Here is an 18,769-nt window from a genome sequence, read left to right as displayed (position 1 = left end):
ATAGTTCAGATTGCAATCTCGGAGTATTAAACTAATACAAGCAGTCATTATTTACCCGATAACCAGGGCTTGGAAACTGCTTGCATGCATCCATGTGCTCTTTTGACCTCTTTCTGAAGCTATATTTGGTCTCAGGAATCTCAGCTTCTAGGGTTTGGTGGTGAGAACCTCAAATGTAAGCTACCCAATGCTGAGATGTGTCTTTGAGTCTACAGAGAACCTGAAGTAATAGCCTTGAGAGGCGTGAACTGCCCGTTAGCTCACAAATGATCCCAGATGCCCACTGATCATTTCAATTACAGCTTGTATTACCATGGTAAGTAGGAGCGCTAATTATGGATCAGGACTCCATTGTGCTAGGGTCCAAAAAAAGTCTCTGACCCCAAAAGTCCACTATCTAACGAGTGGATACAGACAGACAAATGGAGGAGTACAAGGAAACGTGAGGATAACATTCAGCAGGATAGGCAGTGGTTTCAGCTCATCAGCAGCCTAACTCAGGTATTTTTGTAGGCATCATAGCAAAAAGGGGGGGTGTAAGGAGGATAAAAAGATATCCTTGCAGATGTTCACAGGGAGCTCCTTCCAGGTGTGGTGATGGTGGCATGGGACAAAGCACAGAGGTGTTAGAAAAATTAACAAGTGGATGATGGCATGATTGGCACAAAGTTGATATTTTGATAGTGAACGAGAGATGATAGGATAGGCTGTGAAGAGCTTTGAAAGTAAAAATGAGCAGTTGGTTGGTATAGTAGAGAAATTGGGAGCCAATGGATGAAGTCAGAGTGAATATCAGCATTATTAACTGTTTGATTCCTTGTTTAATAAAGACAGAGGATAATAGATCTGTAGTCATTTTATTGAGTAATGTCTTATTTCGGTGACCAAAGTGGGTGGTATTTGGGAAATGGCAGTTTTCCCGCCCAATCAAGGAATCAAGCCCATAGAACTGTACCTTCAAACCGCCTCTGGAGTACAGAAGGCCTGAGACTTTAGCTGTTTTAAATTTACTGGTTTACTGAGGGCAGGTCTACACTTAAAACACTGCATCAGTGCAGCTGCACGGTAGTGCTGTAGCACTTTAATGAAGATGCCTCCCTGAGAGGTGATAACTATGTTGATGGCAGAAGCTCTCCTGCTGACATAAAGCTGTCTACACGGGGGATAGGTCAGTATAACTATGTTGCACAGGGGTGTGGATTTTTCACACTCTTGAGTGACGTAATTATACTGATGTAAGTCTGTAGTGTAGACCAGACCTTACTTTAAAGTGGCTAACATCAGAGTAGTAAGGGTCTGTTCAAACAGTTGTCGTAGAAGTACATGTTAACAGTTAGGCCTGGCCTAGACTTAAAAATTAGACTGACCATACTACATAAATCTGGGCTCTGAAAAATTTAACACCCTGAGCAACATAGTTAAGTTGACAACCCTGGATGTAGATTTGGCTAGGTCAATGGAAAAATTCTTCAGTCGACCTAGTCACAGCCTCTCAGCAAGATGGACAAACTGCATAGATGGAAAGGCCCCTTCTATCGATGTAGGAAGCATCTACACTACAGTGACACAGCTGCAATGCTGTAGCTGGGTCACTTCAGTGGGTGTAGGGTAGGCGTGCCTTTAAAAGCTATAACTAAAGCAAGAGCACTAATTTTTGTGTCCACTGAAACATGCTCTGATTTAATCTAGATGAGGACTTTCAGGTGTAAATAACAGTATGAAACACAAAATATTAGATGGGATGACTGTTTTCCTCCTTCATTCAAAAGAAAAAAGCAAAGTACAAACTGATGGCATCATCTAATGAAAACTTTTTGGATGTACAGCGAACAATTACTGTTTCATATTTAAAATGAAAAGTTGCTCTTAATGCCTTTCTACACCAATCAGTCTGGTTAGATAATGAGACTAGGCGGGGAAAAAACCTTGAATCTCATTTTGCCTGTTAAATTCTGAAAGACTTTGGGGTGTATTTGTTTTCTATAGGTGCCCCTTAAAATTGATTTCCGTCCATGTTTTGAGGCCTTTCCTCTGCATCATTTGGACCCTAGCTCTTGAAATGACATACGGTGGGGAAGAGGATAGTTAATCTGCTCTTCCACTTGAGAAACATTAGCAGTGTAGGCTCCATACTCCCTTTCTTTACTGCCAACAAGACTGAAATTGTTTCACCTATTTGGGAATTTAATGCAGACAATCCCAAATTGCCAATACCAGAGGTGTTTGACTAAAATTAGATTTATTGAGATCAGAGGGAAAAAATTAGATTTGGACAAAGCAAATGTGAAGCATAACATGTCTTGACCTGTAATCTGCTAATCCAGACTTCCTTTGTGTAGTTACAAGAAAATAGGCAGTATTTTTCATTTCTAGACACACATTCTTGCTCAAAAATCATTTTGGCAAGCAGCATGTTACATACATTGATTCAGATTACTGGTGGCTTTTGACACCCTTTTTTGAAAAATCCACACCCTTGCCCAGAGTTCTTCCAGGGAGGCACATCAACTCATCTAGATATTTGCCTAATTTTACAACTGTCTACATAAAAAGCACTGGCGAAGTAAGTACAAACTAAAATTTCATACAGACAATGACTTGTTTGTACTGCTCTATATACTATACAGTGAAATTTAAGTACAATATTTATATTCCAATAGATTTATTTTATAATTATATGGTAAACATGAGAGAGTAAGCAATTTTTCAGTAATAGTGTGCTGTGACACTTTTGTATTTTTGTCTGTTTTTGTAAGCAAGTAGTTTTTAAGTGAGGTGAAACTTGGGGATATGCATGACAAATCAGGGTATGTCTACACTACAAACGTTATAGCATGGCTGTGCTGCCGCGGCAGTGCTATGACGTGGGCAGTGTAGACATGCATTGTTGTCAGGGAAGAGCTCTCCCAGCAATTAAAAAAAAACCCACCCTGAATGAGTGGTGATAGCTTTATCGCTGGGAGCGTCCTTCAGGATAGGTTGTAGATCCTTGATGATGCCCTGGAGAGGTTTTAGTTGGGGGCTGTAGGTGACGGCTAGCCTACTACGCTAGAAAATTAGGTTGACCCAGCAACATTGCTCAAGGGTGAGAAAAATCACCTGAGCGGTGTAGTCAAGATGACATAAGGGATGGTCTATGCTGAAAAGTGACATTGATATAGCTTGTCTCTCGGGTGTGAAAAATCCACACCTGTGAGAGATGTAACTAAAGCCAGCCTAACTCCTGGCATAGGTAGTGCTAGGTTGATGTATGGATTCCATTAACCTAGCTACTGCTTCTCTGGGAGGTGGAGAATCCCTCCCATCAATGTAGTAGATGTCTATGCTGAAGCACTATAGCAACACACATGTGCTGCTGTAGCATTTTAAGTGTAGACATAGAGTTAGGCTACCTTCCTTGCATGTGAGCTTGAAGAGACAGAGTTCACACTTTGATAGTTCTCTCAGTGTTGCTTGTACTTGATGTATCAAATAAGATTTATTGACTCTGATCTGACTAGTGATCTGTTCACTCTTATTGTAATGTTTGTGACTTCATGCAATTGATTTGTGTGGTGATAGATTTTGGAAATTTGTATTTGACTACATCAATCTAAATATTGATTGGGTTTGGGGTATATTGATGTTTGAACTGCTCTAATTGAAAGTTAGTTTCCAAAAGGTTTTACCAAAGTTTGATTTGTTGAAATAAAGTTAATCCCTTGATTTTTGGAAAGTGTTTTGCACAATTTTTTGTTGTAGCTATTCATCTGCCTCAGTGTTCCCTCGTTACAGGTTAACATTTTCTGAAAGATCTGGATAAAATATTTTCTGCACATGGAATTCCTTATTTATTCTGGAATAAGTGTCCACACATGGAATTAATCAGGAATAAACACCATGTATAGACAAGCTGCTAAAACTGCTAAATCTCTTCTAGAGTATCTGGTTCAAGTGAGAATAAACCCTGAGAAACAACTGGGACCTGGTTAACTCCATAAAGGGCTTGTGTCAAGTAGAGTGAACAGTCAGCATCCTCTGCCCTGTTTCAAAATGGTCACTGTACACAGTATAGATTGAAAAAACTTTCCCTTGGTTTCTGCCTTAGGACCACTTATCCTCATCATAGACCCTAGGTCCCTCTGACCCGAGGGGCTACTCGGACTTTTCATCTGCCCAAAATGAGAAAATGAGCTGCACATACCACAGTGAGCCAAAAGGGATTAACTAACTTCTTCCTGCAAAGTCTGACGCCAGCTAAAAGTGGATCAATATGAAAGCCCAACAACTGTGTTACAAGCAGTTTGGCCAGCTTTAATCCAATATTTAATTTCACTTGAACTGCTAACATTGAAGTTGCTAAGTGCAGCACTTGTCAGGAAATGCCAAAGTCCCTGGGGGGGGTTCGATTTCCTCTGAAGCATGGGGCATGGGTCACTCGCAGGTTTAAACAAGTGTAAATGGTGGATTCATTGTAACTTGAAGTCCTTAAATCATGATTTGAGGACTTCGGTAACTCAGCCAGACATTATGAACAGGAGTGGGTGGGTCAGGCTCTGTGGCCTGCAGTGTGCAGGAGGTAAGACTAGGTGATCATGATTGTCCCTTCTGCCTTAAAGTCTGAGTCTAAGTCAAAACCGCCTATGCAACCTTAACTTTACCTCTGTCTTTAATTACATAATCACAACTTGCATCTTTTTTTCTGGAGGGCCTCTGCTTCATTTAGATGCTTATTGGTTGATGCGCAGTGAATGTTGCAGGGGGATACGCCAGTTCATTTGTGCATTATTTTTGTCCCAAGCCTGTCTTCACTGTTACATATCTTATTCTGCATCCATTTGCGGTGGAATGTGAAATTTTGCATAAGCACATTTTTACGTCCAATAAAATGTGGCAAGACTTTTATAAAACTTTGTTTTTAAAATTAGTGCACATGCATGAAGTCTTTGTTTTGTTGGACTTTTTTAGTTAAAGTTTTAAAGCAAAATAAAAAAACACTTTGTTCTAGTACTTGGCAGAGTCTAAACTCACTTTCATTAGGTCACCTCAAACCATGTGTCTTAAGCTTAGGGACTAGCTCAATGATGAATTTTAGTGTGCTATCGCAAACTGCAGCTGTACTAACTGTTTTTTTAATAATAAATATCTGCCCTCCAATATTTAAATAGCTGGACTGTGCTCAGATTTAAAACAAATCCTCCTCACACAGGCAGCATGTTGAGTATTAATCCTGAAAGGGAAAGGTTAGAGTTGGTGATAACCAACTGCAGAGGCCTTCTAGACAGGAACCACTGGGGCTACCTTAATTATAGTTGTTGCTGTGTGCTTGGCCTCCAATGATTAAGCACATAGCATCTGCTTCGCCATGTAGTTCTTGATCCACGTCATCTTCCTCTTCAGCTCATTTGAAGTTAATCCATATGTTACTGCAAAAGATTTCTTTCTTGGCTATGTGCGTATTCTGTAGAATTTACTAAAGTTAGAACAGTTTCATAGGAAAAATTACGAAAACTATTAATCACTTGTTACAGTTCCATTTATGTAAAAGTGGAATCAACCGCTTCCTCCTCCTTTGTGTTTTGGACTCAAGGGTTTTTGTGGACAAAATACGTGAACTTAATCCAATATATATCTGGTGTATGTTTTATGGAATGGATCCATGGACCCATATTTGAATCAAGAAATCCACTTTTTTTCTTGACAAGAATTATTATTAATCTAACTATCTACTTACTAGAATTCTTTTACCCAAGAGTATGAAGGGTAAAGGCAAATTAACTGCTTTGTGAAATCCAGCAAGCTTTGTTGTCAGCAGTTCACCTCTTTCTATTCCTGGAATGTTGAAATGAATATGCATTTTTATCAAAAGTTCTTACTGTGTGTTGTTTTTTGTTTTAAATACAATTACATATATTAGGCAAATTGTGTATGTAACATTTTCCTTATCTGGCTTTTTAGTGTTCTGTAGTTGTTTTTTCTGAGACAGTTATGCATAATAACAGGTTTCAGAGTAGCAGCCGTGTTAGTCTGTATCCGCAAAAAGAAAGAGAGTACTTGTGGCACCTTAGAGACTAACAAATTTATTTGAGCATAAGCTTTCGTGAGCTACAGCTCACTTCATCAGATGCATAGTATTTGTAAAGAGTTTAAACACATCAGGGTTTGAACACTTTTGTGATAGGGCTAAGAATTAGGGCTGTCAAATGATCAAAAAAAATCATGATTAATTATGAGATTAAAAATTTTGAAATTAATCGCAATTGTAATCGCACTTAATAAAATCTATTTAAATATTTTTGGATATTTTTCTACATTTTCAAATATATTTGTATTCTTTGTTGTAATTGAAATCAGTATATTTGGAACTGTAGGAAAAACATCCAAAATATTTATAATTTCAGTTGGTATTCCATTATTGTTAAGCAGTGCAATTAAAACTGTGATTAATCACGATTAATCTTTTTCGTTGAGTTAATTTGTTCAGAGTTAATTGCTTGAGTTAACTGCTAATAATTGACAGCCCTACTAAGAATACTTACAATATTTTAGGGTGGGTGAAGGGTAATGTCAAAGAAAAGTTAGGCATCTGCTTAGTTTAGTAAATTACATTACCTCTTTCATAAAAATATTGAAATATCTGTTTCATTGGGATGCTAACAGTCCTTGAATTGTATCTGAATTGTTTAATTTAGGGCTTATGGTATAGATCTCTTACAACTTCTGTGCTTTCAACATATAGTTGTGGTAGGCCACAGTAAGTAGAGGGAAGAATTTCTGGAAATCACATTGGACTGGCAGCCAAATTTTTATTTACTTTTTATTATTTTTATTAATCTTCCTCTCTTTTTAACTTCTGTGAAATTATTAATAGTGACTAGAGCATCTTTCCAGCAGCTGGTGGGTGTGTGTGTGTTTTTTTTTTGTTGTTTTTTTTTTACTATCAGTTTTAGCACATAAGAAATCTTTTGTTTGGTCTTCAGTGTCTCTAATACTGTGGACAGTAGTTAAATGTAATTTTCAGTCTGAGGAGCATAAGGAAACCCTGTGTTGATATGATGATTGGAAACTTTAAAGCCTGTTTTTGCTGCCTTTATTGAGCTGAGAGAAACTGAAAGTAAATATTTTCTCAAATTATATGCAGAAATTATGTTTTGTGCAAGAGTGATTCTGGCACATAGGAAAGATGATTCATTTGTTCCTTTTAGAATGGCTTAAAATTGAAAAACGTGTCAATGGTGTACATGGAAAAAGTACTCTTTATTAGGGCTGTCAAGTGAATAAAAAAATTGTGATTAATCCCGCTGTTAATAATAGAATACCATTTATTTAACTATTTTGGGATGTTTTCTACCTTTTCAAATATATTGATTTCAATTACAACACAGAATACAAAGTGTACAGTGCTCACTTTATATTTTTGATTACAAGTATTTTCACTATAAAAAAACAAAAGAAATAGTATTTTTCAATTCACCTAATACAAGTAGTGCAATCTCTTTATCCTGAAAGTTGAACTTACAAATGTAAAACTATGTACAAAAAAACTGCATTCAAAAATAAAACAATGAAAAATTTTAGCACCTACAAGTCCACTCAGTCCTACTTCTTGTTCAGCCAATCACTCAGACAAACAGATTTGTTTACATTTGCAGGACATAATGCTGCCCAACTCTTATTTACAGTATCACCTGAAAGTGAGGATAGGTGTACTCATGATACTGTTGTAGCTGGCGTTGCAAGATATTCGTGCCAGGTGCACTAAAGATTCATATGTCCCCTCATGCTTCAACCACCATTCCAGGGGACATGCATCTATGCTAATGACAGGTTCTGTTTGATAACAATCCAAAGCAGTGCGGATGGACACATGTTCATTTTCATCATCTGAGTCAGATGCCACCAGCAGAAGGTTGATTTTCTTTTTTGGTGGCTCAGGTTTTGTAGTTTCGGCATCGGAGTGTTGCTTTTTTAAGACTTCTGAAAGCATGCTCCACACCGTGTCCCTCTCAGATTTTGGGAGGCACTTCAGATTCTTAAACCTTGGCTCGAGTACTGTAGCTGTCTTTAGAAATCTCACATTGGTACCTTCTTTGCGTTTTGTCAGATCTGCAATGAAAGTGTTCATAACATGAACAACGTGTGCTGGGTCATCTGAGACTGCTGTACCATGAAATATATGGCAGAATGCAGGTAAAACACAGAGCAGGGAGGATACAGTTCTCCCCCAAGGAATGCAGTTGCAATTTTAATTCATTATTTTTTTAACAAGCGTCATCAGCATGGAAGTAGGACTGAGTGGACCTGTAGGTGCTGAATTTTTACATTTTGTTTTTGAATGCCATTATGTAACAAAAATAAATCTACATTTGTAAGTTGTACTTTGACAACAAAGAGATTGCACTATAGTACTTGTATGAGGTGACCTGAAAAATACTGTTTCTTTTGGTTATCATTTTACAGTGGAAATATTTATAATGAAAAATAATATACACTTTGATATCTAAATTACAACACAGAATACAATATACCGGTATATGAAATTGTAGAAAAACATTCAAAATATTTAATAAATTTCAATTAGTATTCTGTTGTTTAACTGTGCAATTAAAACTGCAATTAATTGCAGTTAATTTTTTTAATAACTTTTTTGAGTTAATCAAGTGCGTTAACTGCAAATAATCCACAACCCTACTCTTTATTGAGAAATAACGTAAAGAAGAGCCCTAGGAAGGGGATTACATGACTTAGGGAGCTGAATACAGGATATGAGGACTTTCATATCCAGCTCACTAGTTTGAGTCTAGCCAGCGTCAGTGGTGATACTGTTACCATTGCATGGCTTTTAAGTGGTCCATATGAAATAGGTAGTATCAGTTCAGTTTCTAGTAGACAGGTGTTAATCGTGAAAATTGACATCATAGTTAACTAATGGTATAGTAACAGTATAAGCAAACACCAGGGATTAAATGGGCAAGGAAAGTGACTCTTAATTGCAGAAAGTCCTTTTTAGAATACATTTGAGAAGCTTATTTTTATTCATACTGTCTATTCTGTGGATGAATGAAATATTTTAAAGGCTCTCAAACTGCAGCTCTTTGAGATTTTCCTGGTGGGCCACAGAATGAAAACCTTTGAGAGCTAAATCAGAGGTATTCTGGAAAAGGCTGCATAATTTCTAGATTGCTCCACTGAATGAAAAACTGAAATATATGTGTACCATCATAACTAAGCTTCAAGAATACTAAATATACAAGTAAAATAACAATAATCAATTCTGTTTATTACAGACTTAATCCAGTGCACAAATGAGATGAATGTGAACATCCCCCAGCTGGCGGACAGCTTGTTTGAAAGAACTACCAACAGTAGCTGGGTGGTGGTCTTCAAGTCCCTCATCACAACTCACCATCTAATGGTGTATGGAAATGAGGTAATACAATGTCTTTAGTACAAAAATTGTGTCTTTGCTGTAAAGATACATCATGGAGATGTCTTTGACTAGGTACTTTTATAAGAAAATCTTCACTATTTCTGCCCTTCTGCTTACTAGGTAGTAAGAGAACTGTAAGAGGGGGTTCTTTTTCTATGCCAGTATTGTTTTTATTATCGTTTTAAAAAAAAAATCGGAGAAATAACAAAAAAACCCAAGTGTGACGTAGGATCATAGGAGCCGAAAATGAAAGAGACTTACTAGGTCACTTAGTCAGGCATCTGACAAAACAAGTGTTTTCTGTATAGTCAGAATGGTTTGTAAATTGTATGTTTTTTCCAGACTTCTTAGTTGGGGACCAACAATCTTTGTATTTATATTTGATTTAAAAATATGAAGACTGTTTACATGTGAGCAGTAGGCACCCATAATTAACATTAAGTTTGCAATCAATTAAATATGAGCTAACAGCCCAAAATCAGCTGATTTTAAAAAAAAGTAGTAAGCTCCATCCTGCTGCATACCCTCCACAAAACCTTTACAAAATAAGTCTTGTGGTGTTTGTGATACAGCCCTATTTTTTAAGATGCTTAACCCAAATGAACTGTGGCTTGTAGACTTTCTACATTTAAAAAAAAACTTAAAATTTTAGATCTGTTGATCTATAGCACAGTAGACATTTTGAAGCCTTTTTTCTTAATCCACCATTTTTGAATTTAAAAAATTAATTTTGAAAAGTGGCTATTGTATACAATGCATACATGATATATAATATGTATGGTATGGGCAATATTCAGATTCCCCTTCATATTCAGTCAGATTTCTTTTACAGTGAAACAATTGAAATGAAATTTCTCATACAGTTCATAGTATATATTTGTCATAAGGAAAAAATAGAAAAATACTTTCTGACTTTTCATGGGATTCTACAAAGCCATTAATGCTACTCTTTGGTTCCATTTGTATCTGCACAGGAATGGAAAGACCCTCAGATACTAAGGACATGCCTATTCTACAACTGCTTCAGCACTGCCGCTGAGCCGTTGGAGCGCCATAGTGTAGAAGCTTTCTGTGTTGACTAAAGAGGTTTTTCTGTCGATTTGTAGTTAAGCCATCTCTGAGAGGTGGTAAATAGGTCAGTGGAAGAATTCTTCTGTTGATCTAGCGACATCAATATCAGGGGTTTGACTGACTTAACTACGGTTCTCAGGCTGCAGAATTTTTCAAAGCCTTGAACGATGTAGACCAAACCTAACTGAGTCAGAATGTGAATTGAAAACTGTTCTGGATCTACTGCAGGGGTGGGCAAACTTTTTGGCCTGAGGGCCACATCTGGTATAGAAATTGTACGGCAGGCCATGAATGCTCATGAAATTGGGATTGGGGTACAGCAGGGGGTGTGGGCTCCGGGGTGAGGCCAGAAATGAGGAGTTCAGGGTGCAGGAGGGGCTTCCAGGCTGGGACAGGTGCGGTGCATGGAGGTGTGGGGGTGAAGGCTCCGTCTGGGGGTACAGACTCTGGGGTGGGGCTGTGGATGAGGGGTTTGGGGTGTAGGAGTGTGCTCTGGGCTGGGACTGAGGGGTTTGGATGGTGGGAGGGGGATCAGGGCTGGGGCAGAGGGTTGGTGTGCGGGAGGAGGTCGGGGTGCAGGCTCTGGGCAGTGCTTACCTCAAGCAGCTCCCAGAAGCAGTGGCATGTTCCCTCTCTGGCTCCTACGTGGAGGTGCAGCCTGATGGCTCTGCTGTGCGCTGCCTTGTCCACAGGCGCCGCCCCTGCAGCTCCCATTGGCCGCAGTTCCTGGCCAATGGGAGCTATGGGGGGGCGGCACTTGGGGCAGTGCAGAGCAGAGCCCCCTGGCTGCCCCTATGTGTAGGAGCTGGAGGGGGGACATGCCGCTACTTCTGGGAGCTGCACACCGTGGCCCCTGACCCTGCTCCCTGGCTGGAGCGCCCGAGGGCCAGATTAAAATGGCTGGAGGACCAGATGCAACCTGCGAGCCGTAGTTTACCCACCCCTGATCTACTGTGAGCCCATAATGTTTGACTATTCAGATCCCTCTATAAAGGGTTTGTACATGTATTTGCACAGTTAAAGTATGAAATGAGCAATGATAAATTCAGTCTAATGGAGAAAATATAAATAAAAGATGGGAAGGACTGAAATCCACAGGCTCTTATCTCTCCTCCTGCACCCTGGCATTTAGAATTTCAAGGAAATGTATGTGGGATAGTTCCAGCTGAGCCTAGCAAATGATCTCTGCTCAGTGTGGGCAGGGAAGATGAGAAGCTCTTTCCTCCCTACTAGTCCCTGCCAATACGCTAGGAAAGAAAATTCTTTCCCATCCCTGATTTGGCAATCAGTTTGATAGTTCTTGGGGTACCCAGGGCTGAGAGTCACCTTGTTACCCCCAGCCTTCAGCATGAAGGAGACTTGCTTGTGCTTAATTGGACGTTGGCTCCCTGATACTACCAGCTTGTTAGCCATCCAAACAATCTCCTCTGGGTTATGCCAGCTCTTATTTTTCTATGCGGGTTAACAATTGGTATACCCAGTACTCAAGTCTTCTTGAAGTGTTCCCTGTAGTGTCCAGCCTCTTTTTTCCACTGACGGCTCACAGAAATGCCACATCTGCTGTCCCCAAAGGAACAGTGCTTACACCAGCTTGTATGATTCAACTCAGGATCAACTTCTTGCTTAATATCACAGCACTGAGATACATTTATAGTGAAAACTATAGTAAGTTTTTATTATCCAAGATTTAAGAGGTAGTAAGGGTAATGGAAGCAAAAGGTTACCTATAAAACAAAATCATAACACGTTTTCTAGAGACTAGACTTGACTTAACAGGCTAACCTCTTGTCTAAAGAAGTTTTTCTTACCCTAAGTGTCCTCTGCAGCATTTCAACTAAGACTGGTTTCATGAATGTAAATGAACCGCCCTTTTACTTCCTAGGTCCAGGATCACAGGGTGTCTTCTCTGTTCCGCAGATAGTCCAGCAAACCTTTGAAGTGTATCTCAAGATAAGGTTGCCTTCCACCTCTGTATGATTTCTTTTTTGACTTGATATTTCTGTTGACCTTGTATGTAAATTGGCCACCATTGTGTTAGCTTACAGTACTTAATTTACATGCCGACAGGTAAATAAACATCTTTTGTCTGACAGGAAACCTGTTTCTCCACTTCTGCTGTGATAGACTCTTTAAGACCATATTTTCAGTATACATATATAGCGTTTGTGTGTACATTTCACAACAATAGTAATGACTAAAGTGACCATTGTTTTCATTAAAACCTCACATGGCATTCTTTGATGAATGAGAATGTACTTACCAGAATCAGGATATTATTGTAACCCCATTGCCAGTTGGCATTGAGTTGTCATGGGTCACACAGTGTAAGCTTATTCATGTGGGCAAGAATCATCATAGTTAAGATTCTAATCCCATTTATACTCAATCATTGATATCAAATTTTCCATGTATGGGTCCCAATTCTGTGGATTTTGTGAGGAGTGTCCTAGGGAGAGAAGGAAATGCAGCTATTTTTGCTCATTAGCTATGATTTAAACTATTTCCTGTTTTTCCCCACCCTTTTGTAAACATCAGTTTTTTAAAGTTAGACCAGCAGGAATTTTCAAAAACAAATTCTACTCCCAGACAGACTACTTGTCATGTTAGAGTGTTGAAAGTGGTCTAATCGTTGGAACTTCAATGGAGATTCAATTGGCCTGGGCTTGGAATGTAAAAGGCTATCATTCCTCCCCTCCCCGTCCCAAGCTATGAAAAATCAGTCACTTCAGCTGAAAACAGAATTTTTCTGTTTTAGTTATCTGATGCATTGTATATTTGGATGCAATTCAATGTCCATGTAACCATACTTTGCATGATGATTTAGGTTACAGTGGTATTTTCAGATATAACTCTTGGCTTTTTGTAAGTGAACTAAGGGGGAAAAAGACCTGTACCATCAGGTGATAACCTCTATCTCCCCACATATAGCTTAGCAAAACGCAGCACTAGTATGTATTAATTGTTGTATCAGTTCTTGGGGATCCATTTTCAGAGGCAAAAATACTCAGTGACAAGATTTAGCATTCATTTTATGCACATACCTGTGACAGGGCATTAGTTATAAAGATCTTTACCCTATGAATGAATCCATGTCATCCTTGGGCTGTAGAATTAGCTGCAATGGATAAAACTAGAGATTACAATAAGGATGTAACTTCTTCCAGGCCCTGAATCCCGTTTAGCAAGACTCTTGTTTTGAAAATTCACTAAACTGCTGATTCAAAATTCATTTTTCCAATGGCACTGGCTTTTCTGCCCAACTCATTTCTTCTAAAGTTAGCACATAAGGAAAAATTATGTGATAGATGACTTTCAGGAAGACATTTGTAATATGTGTAGTAGGTAATACCCTTACTCAGACCAGTAGGGAGGAAGAGGAAATAAATTTGTTCCCATACGTGCAAGCTGTTCAGCTCTCGCCAAATCCTGATACCTTTTCACTATAGGTTGTTGACAAAACTTTTTTGTTAATCTGTTGAAATGGAAACGTTTCACAGATATGGTTCAAGATCAGTGAAATTCTGCCAGAAACAAGGCAGGCTTCTTGGGGGCTTACCTGCCCACTTCCTCTTCAGCCCTCCTCATAGACTTCCCTGGACCCAGCGCTCCCAGGATCTCCACAAAATGGAATGACCATTCTCCACCTAGCTCTCCTCTTCACTCTTTATACATCGGAAAACTCCTAAAGTAATTAAAAATAGGGCTGAGTGAGTCAGTATTCAGAATTCTTTTCATAGCAACCCTTCTTACTGGCTAGCAAAAAACTCTTCCTTTCTTCAAAGGGACTCTGAAGCATACATGTGCCCAGTAGGGATTTAACAGTATTTAATCCAAAACAAATGTTGAAAGGGTCATTAGAATAGCAGTACACTGGATTAAGCAAGTATTTCACAACTTCTGGAGAGTTTCCCCTCAAGAGAATCCTGTGCAGGCTAGAATGTAGCGTTGAGAGAGTTTTTTATACAAGTACGAAAAGCCATGTGGCTGCTTAGAAGGCTTGGAAAGAGGTTTCTTTACTGATGAGAATTACCACCACCATGGTTTGGGGGGGAACGAAGGGAAATAAAATGCCTGTCTCTCTCATCCTCTGAAATATGATTTATAATCCATGAAGAGTACACTAAAATTGCTCTTCTAAAATGTTTTTAATTGAAAGAAAGAAAATGTAATCTTCAGCATAGAAGGCCAAATACTGGTTTTGGTTAGACATGCAATTCCTAAAGTATGAGATACAGACTAGACAGGGTGAAACCTGAATTGATAAGAAAATTTCTCCTTTAGGTTCCTGAATTTATTTAATATGAATAATAATCTTTATGTAGTATTAATAGTAAATCTTCATGCTGCTGAATATCTCTCAAATAAAATCCCATAATTATATTTAAAGGTAATTAAATTAAATAACATTCAATACCTTAAATTTAACCTAAGTGTACAGGGAACTAAAGGTAAAGCTGGTCAAGAACTCCTAGTTCACTTCTTAGTACAGGTAGACATTATTTCCTGGTAATCTACTGATAGCTTGATTACAAATGCCAAAGTGTTGATGTATGCAGTATAGGTGAAGAAAGCCTTTGTACTACAATCAGTCCTTGAAGCCACCACATGTGAGCAGTAACTGATTAAGAAGTTTTGAAAGAGACCTTGCCTGTGGATGCACACCGAACACCGTAAAACAGATATTAAAAAAAATAGTTCTACAGAGGTCTGATCCCTAGCCCGCCCCAGCCACAATGTGCACAATGTCCCTTTTTTCAGCTATGGCAGAGCAATGTGCTTATGTCTAAGTAATGAGTGCTACAGACGCTCATTTTCAGTTGAAGGGTTTACATTTCATAGCGTGACTACTGCTAATTTGATCTGGTAGAAAAATAGTATAGTTTTCTGCCAGTACATGTCAGAGCATCTGACGTGTATGTGGGGGAGGGGGATTTTGTCTGAAGAGTTGGTGTCTGCAATATATTTACTGCTAATTCACTCCCATTAAAGCAGGCAAGCATAGGATTATTTATTGTTAAGATGTACACTTTTGCTATTTGTAGTAACTAAAGGCCTGATTTTGAGAGGTGCTGAGCACTCAACTCCAAATAATGTGAATGCAAGCTGCAGGTGCTCAGTGTCTTTGAAAATCAGACCTCAAATACGTACTTCATGAAACCAATGCAATGTGAACCAAAGAATCACAAGACTGTTCGATAGCCAACACTAAATTGGAACAGACCATAAGGACTTTGAAACCAAAGTTGAGTTTTTTTCAAGTTTCTTGCAGGATGCTCTACAACCTTTGTTTAGAAGTTTTGATCTGAGCCTATCCTTGAAACTCCTAAAAAATAGGATCAAGTGGTCTTTTTATCTTCGAATTGTCATTTCTAGTTACCAAAAAGTTCCATCATAAGGAATATTGTTAGCCTCGTAATCTTCATAAAATTAGATTGGCATTAGAATTGCCAGGTTTACTTTGTAAGTAAAGGAGAAATTGTCTGCAAGTTGGAAGGCAACTTGTCAAACTGATGGTTACATGCCATCAGTTATCCTAACTTGAAGTTGATTTGCATTCAGTGTATCTCTTTGCGTGTATGTAGCTCAAAACATTGCTGCTAGCTGTACAGAAAGGTTCTACAAATAGGGTATGTTTGAAGAAGAAAAGTTGTAATTATGCCAAATTTTAATGCCTTGTATCTAATTTTAATGCCTGTATGAGAAGTTTGTCCTCGTGTGGCTAATTCTAGTTTAGAGCAAAGGGTCCTTTAATCCTTCACCAATACCAGTTAAAATAGTAGTAAACCCTGTATTCCTCCACTGACAGCTTTGCCCAGAAGTGTGTGGGTTGTTTGTGTTTGCAAATTACGCTACAAATTTTTTGAAAGTTTGATAGCTCTGAGTTAACTAAACTGTTTAAATGCAGGATTAAATAAGATTCCAGCAGAGCAATAACTTCTTATTGATTCAAAATCTTTTTTTCTCCATCTAGCGTTTTATCCAGTATCTAGCTTCCAGAAACACACTGTTTAATTTGAGCAATTTCCTAGACAAAAGTGGATTGCAAGGTAAGGTATCTTCATTCTAAAATCTAACATGGTATTTTAGGGTATAATGAATACTTTATTTTCACAAGTTGTGGTGAACTGCCTCTCTTCTGTTGTTAAAAAATTGCATAACATTCCAAGAAGTGAAATTCTTCATTTTAGAACACTTCTGTGGATGTCATTCATAATCTTCCAGCTGACTAGCATTTGTGGCATTATAGAAAATACTGCCACATGGAAAGAATAGATATAATTTTTTATCTTGTATAGGTGTGATTTTTAGTCATGCTATTTATTCTAGTTCTGAACCAGTTTCCAACAACAGCCAATACAAGATAAAATGAGAGGTTAAAACTCCCATAATGTATTCCATTTTCATCATGGGGCAGGAGATAGTTCTTGATGCTGGCTGGTACTAGTTGAAACAAAAAGACCAATAGCACTTAATTTTTATTTAAATTGATGGTCATCCAGCCTCCCCCTATGCCTGTGTAGGGTTAATTAAATGAATAAATATGAAATAAAATTTTCAGTTTCCAGGTCGGAAGAAATCAATTCTACCAGGGAAGAAATCAGTTTAAAAATTAATATTATTGTTTCATAGCGGTCCAGCTGAGATTGGAATCCCATTGTGTTAAGCACTGTACAAGTATATAGTAAGAGACAGGTCATGCTCCAAAGATAACGATTTGATCAGATCAGACTATACTGTATTCTCTCTGCCAGGGGTTCTCAAACTTCATTGCACTGCAGTCCCCTTCTGACAACAAAAATTACTTCACAACCCCAGGAGTGGGGACCGAAGCCTGAGCCTGCCCGGGTGGGAGAGGGGGCCAAAGCCTGAACCTCACTGCTCTGGGCAGGGGCCCAAAACTGAAGCTCAAAGGTTTCAGCCCCAGGTAGGGGGCTTGCAACCTGAGCCCCACCACCCAGGGCTTAAGCTCCTGGCTGTAGGAGTCAGGCTTCAGCCCTGGGCTCCAGCAAGTCTAAGCCAATCCTGGCGACCCCATTCAAAAGGGATCATGACCCACTTTGGGGTCCTGACCCAAAGTTTGAGAACTGCTGCTCTACACCAAAAACTTCACATCTATCATCTCACACACTGGGGTCCTCCTTTTATTATTATTATTATTTATTATTATTATTATTATTGAATGATTGAATTCCATCTTGCAAAATTCTACTTGCCTCCTTGTAAGGAAGGGGTAAAATAAAATTTTTAACAAGGAAATAACATTTGTAGGTTATCATGGTAAAGGGTAGACAAATACATCTTTGTGCCTGAGCTGCTCACTTTTCATGTATTCTGCAAGGCTGGGAGAAGTATAACAAAATAAGAGGTTTCAGAGTAGCAGCCGTGTTAGTCTGTATTCGCAAAAAGAAAAGGAGTACTTGTGGCACCTTAGAGACTAATCAGTTTATTTGAGCATAAGCTTTCGTGAGCTACAGCTCACTTCATCGGATGCATTCAGTGGAAAATACAGTGAGGAGATTTATATACACACAGAACATGAAAAAATGGGTGTTTATCATACACACTGTAAGGAGAGCGATCACTTAAGATGAGCTATTACCAGCAGGAGAACGGGGCGGGCGGGGAGGAAAAAAACCTTTTGTAGTGATAATCAAGGTGGGCCATTTCCAGCAGTTAACAAGAACGTCTGAGGAACAGTGCGGGGGGAAGTGATGTTGGAGAGCTGCCTATGACCATCGCTTATTAGCACTGTAGTGTCCAGGAAGTGGATCTCTTGTGTGGACTGGTCCAGGCTGAGGTTAATGGTGGGATGGAAATTATTGAAATCATGGTGGAATTCCTCAAGGGCTTCTTTTCCATGGGTCCAGATGATGATGATGTCATCAATATAGCGCAAGTAGAGTAGGGGCATTAGGGGACGAGCTGAGGAAGCGTTGTTCTAAGTCAGCCATAAAAATGTTGGCATACTGTGGGGCCATGCGGGTACCCACAGCAATGCTGCTGATTTGAAGGTATCGAAGATAGCTGGGAGTGCTGGTAGCGTAGGGCGTGCGGAGGGAGTCTACATAGCCAGACAATCCTGCTGTCAGGGTGCCAGTGCCTGAGATGATGGGGCGTCCAGGATTTCCAGGTTTATGGATCTTGGGGTATTCTATCTGCTACTCAGCCTGGACCAGTCCACACAAGAGATCGACTTCCTGGACACTATGGTGCTAATAAGCGATAGTCATATAAACACCACCCTATACCGGAAACCTACTGACCGCTATTCCTACCTACATGCCTCCA

General features: G+C 39.0%; 1 protein-coding gene across 7 annotated transcripts in view; it reads left to right on the top strand.

Moving 5' to 3' along the window:
- Positions 1–18,769, top strand: part of PICALM (phosphatidylinositol binding clathrin assembly protein) — a 107,299-nt gene that overhangs the window by 16,153 nt on the left and 72,377 nt on the right. For all 7 annotated transcript variants that reach the window (XM_074956149.1, XM_074956178.1, XM_074956187.1 and 4 more), the window contains exons 2-3: positions 9,267–9,409; positions 16,452–16,527. In XM_074956149.1, coding sequence (XP_074812250.1) covers positions 9,267–9,409; positions 16,452–16,527 — 219 coding nt within the window. The remainder of the gene's footprint in view (positions 1–9,266; positions 9,410–16,451; positions 16,528–18,769) is intronic.

Source organism: Natator depressus, chromosome 1, assembly GCF_965152275.1.
Source record: "Natator depressus isolate rNatDep1 chromosome 1, rNatDep2.hap1, whole genome shotgun sequence".
In the NCBI taxonomy this organism is placed as follows: Eukaryota; Metazoa; Chordata; order Testudines; family Cheloniidae; genus Natator; species Natator depressus.
Note: the sequence above shows the minus strand (reverse complement) of the source record. Positions and strands in the feature narration are given on the sequence as shown.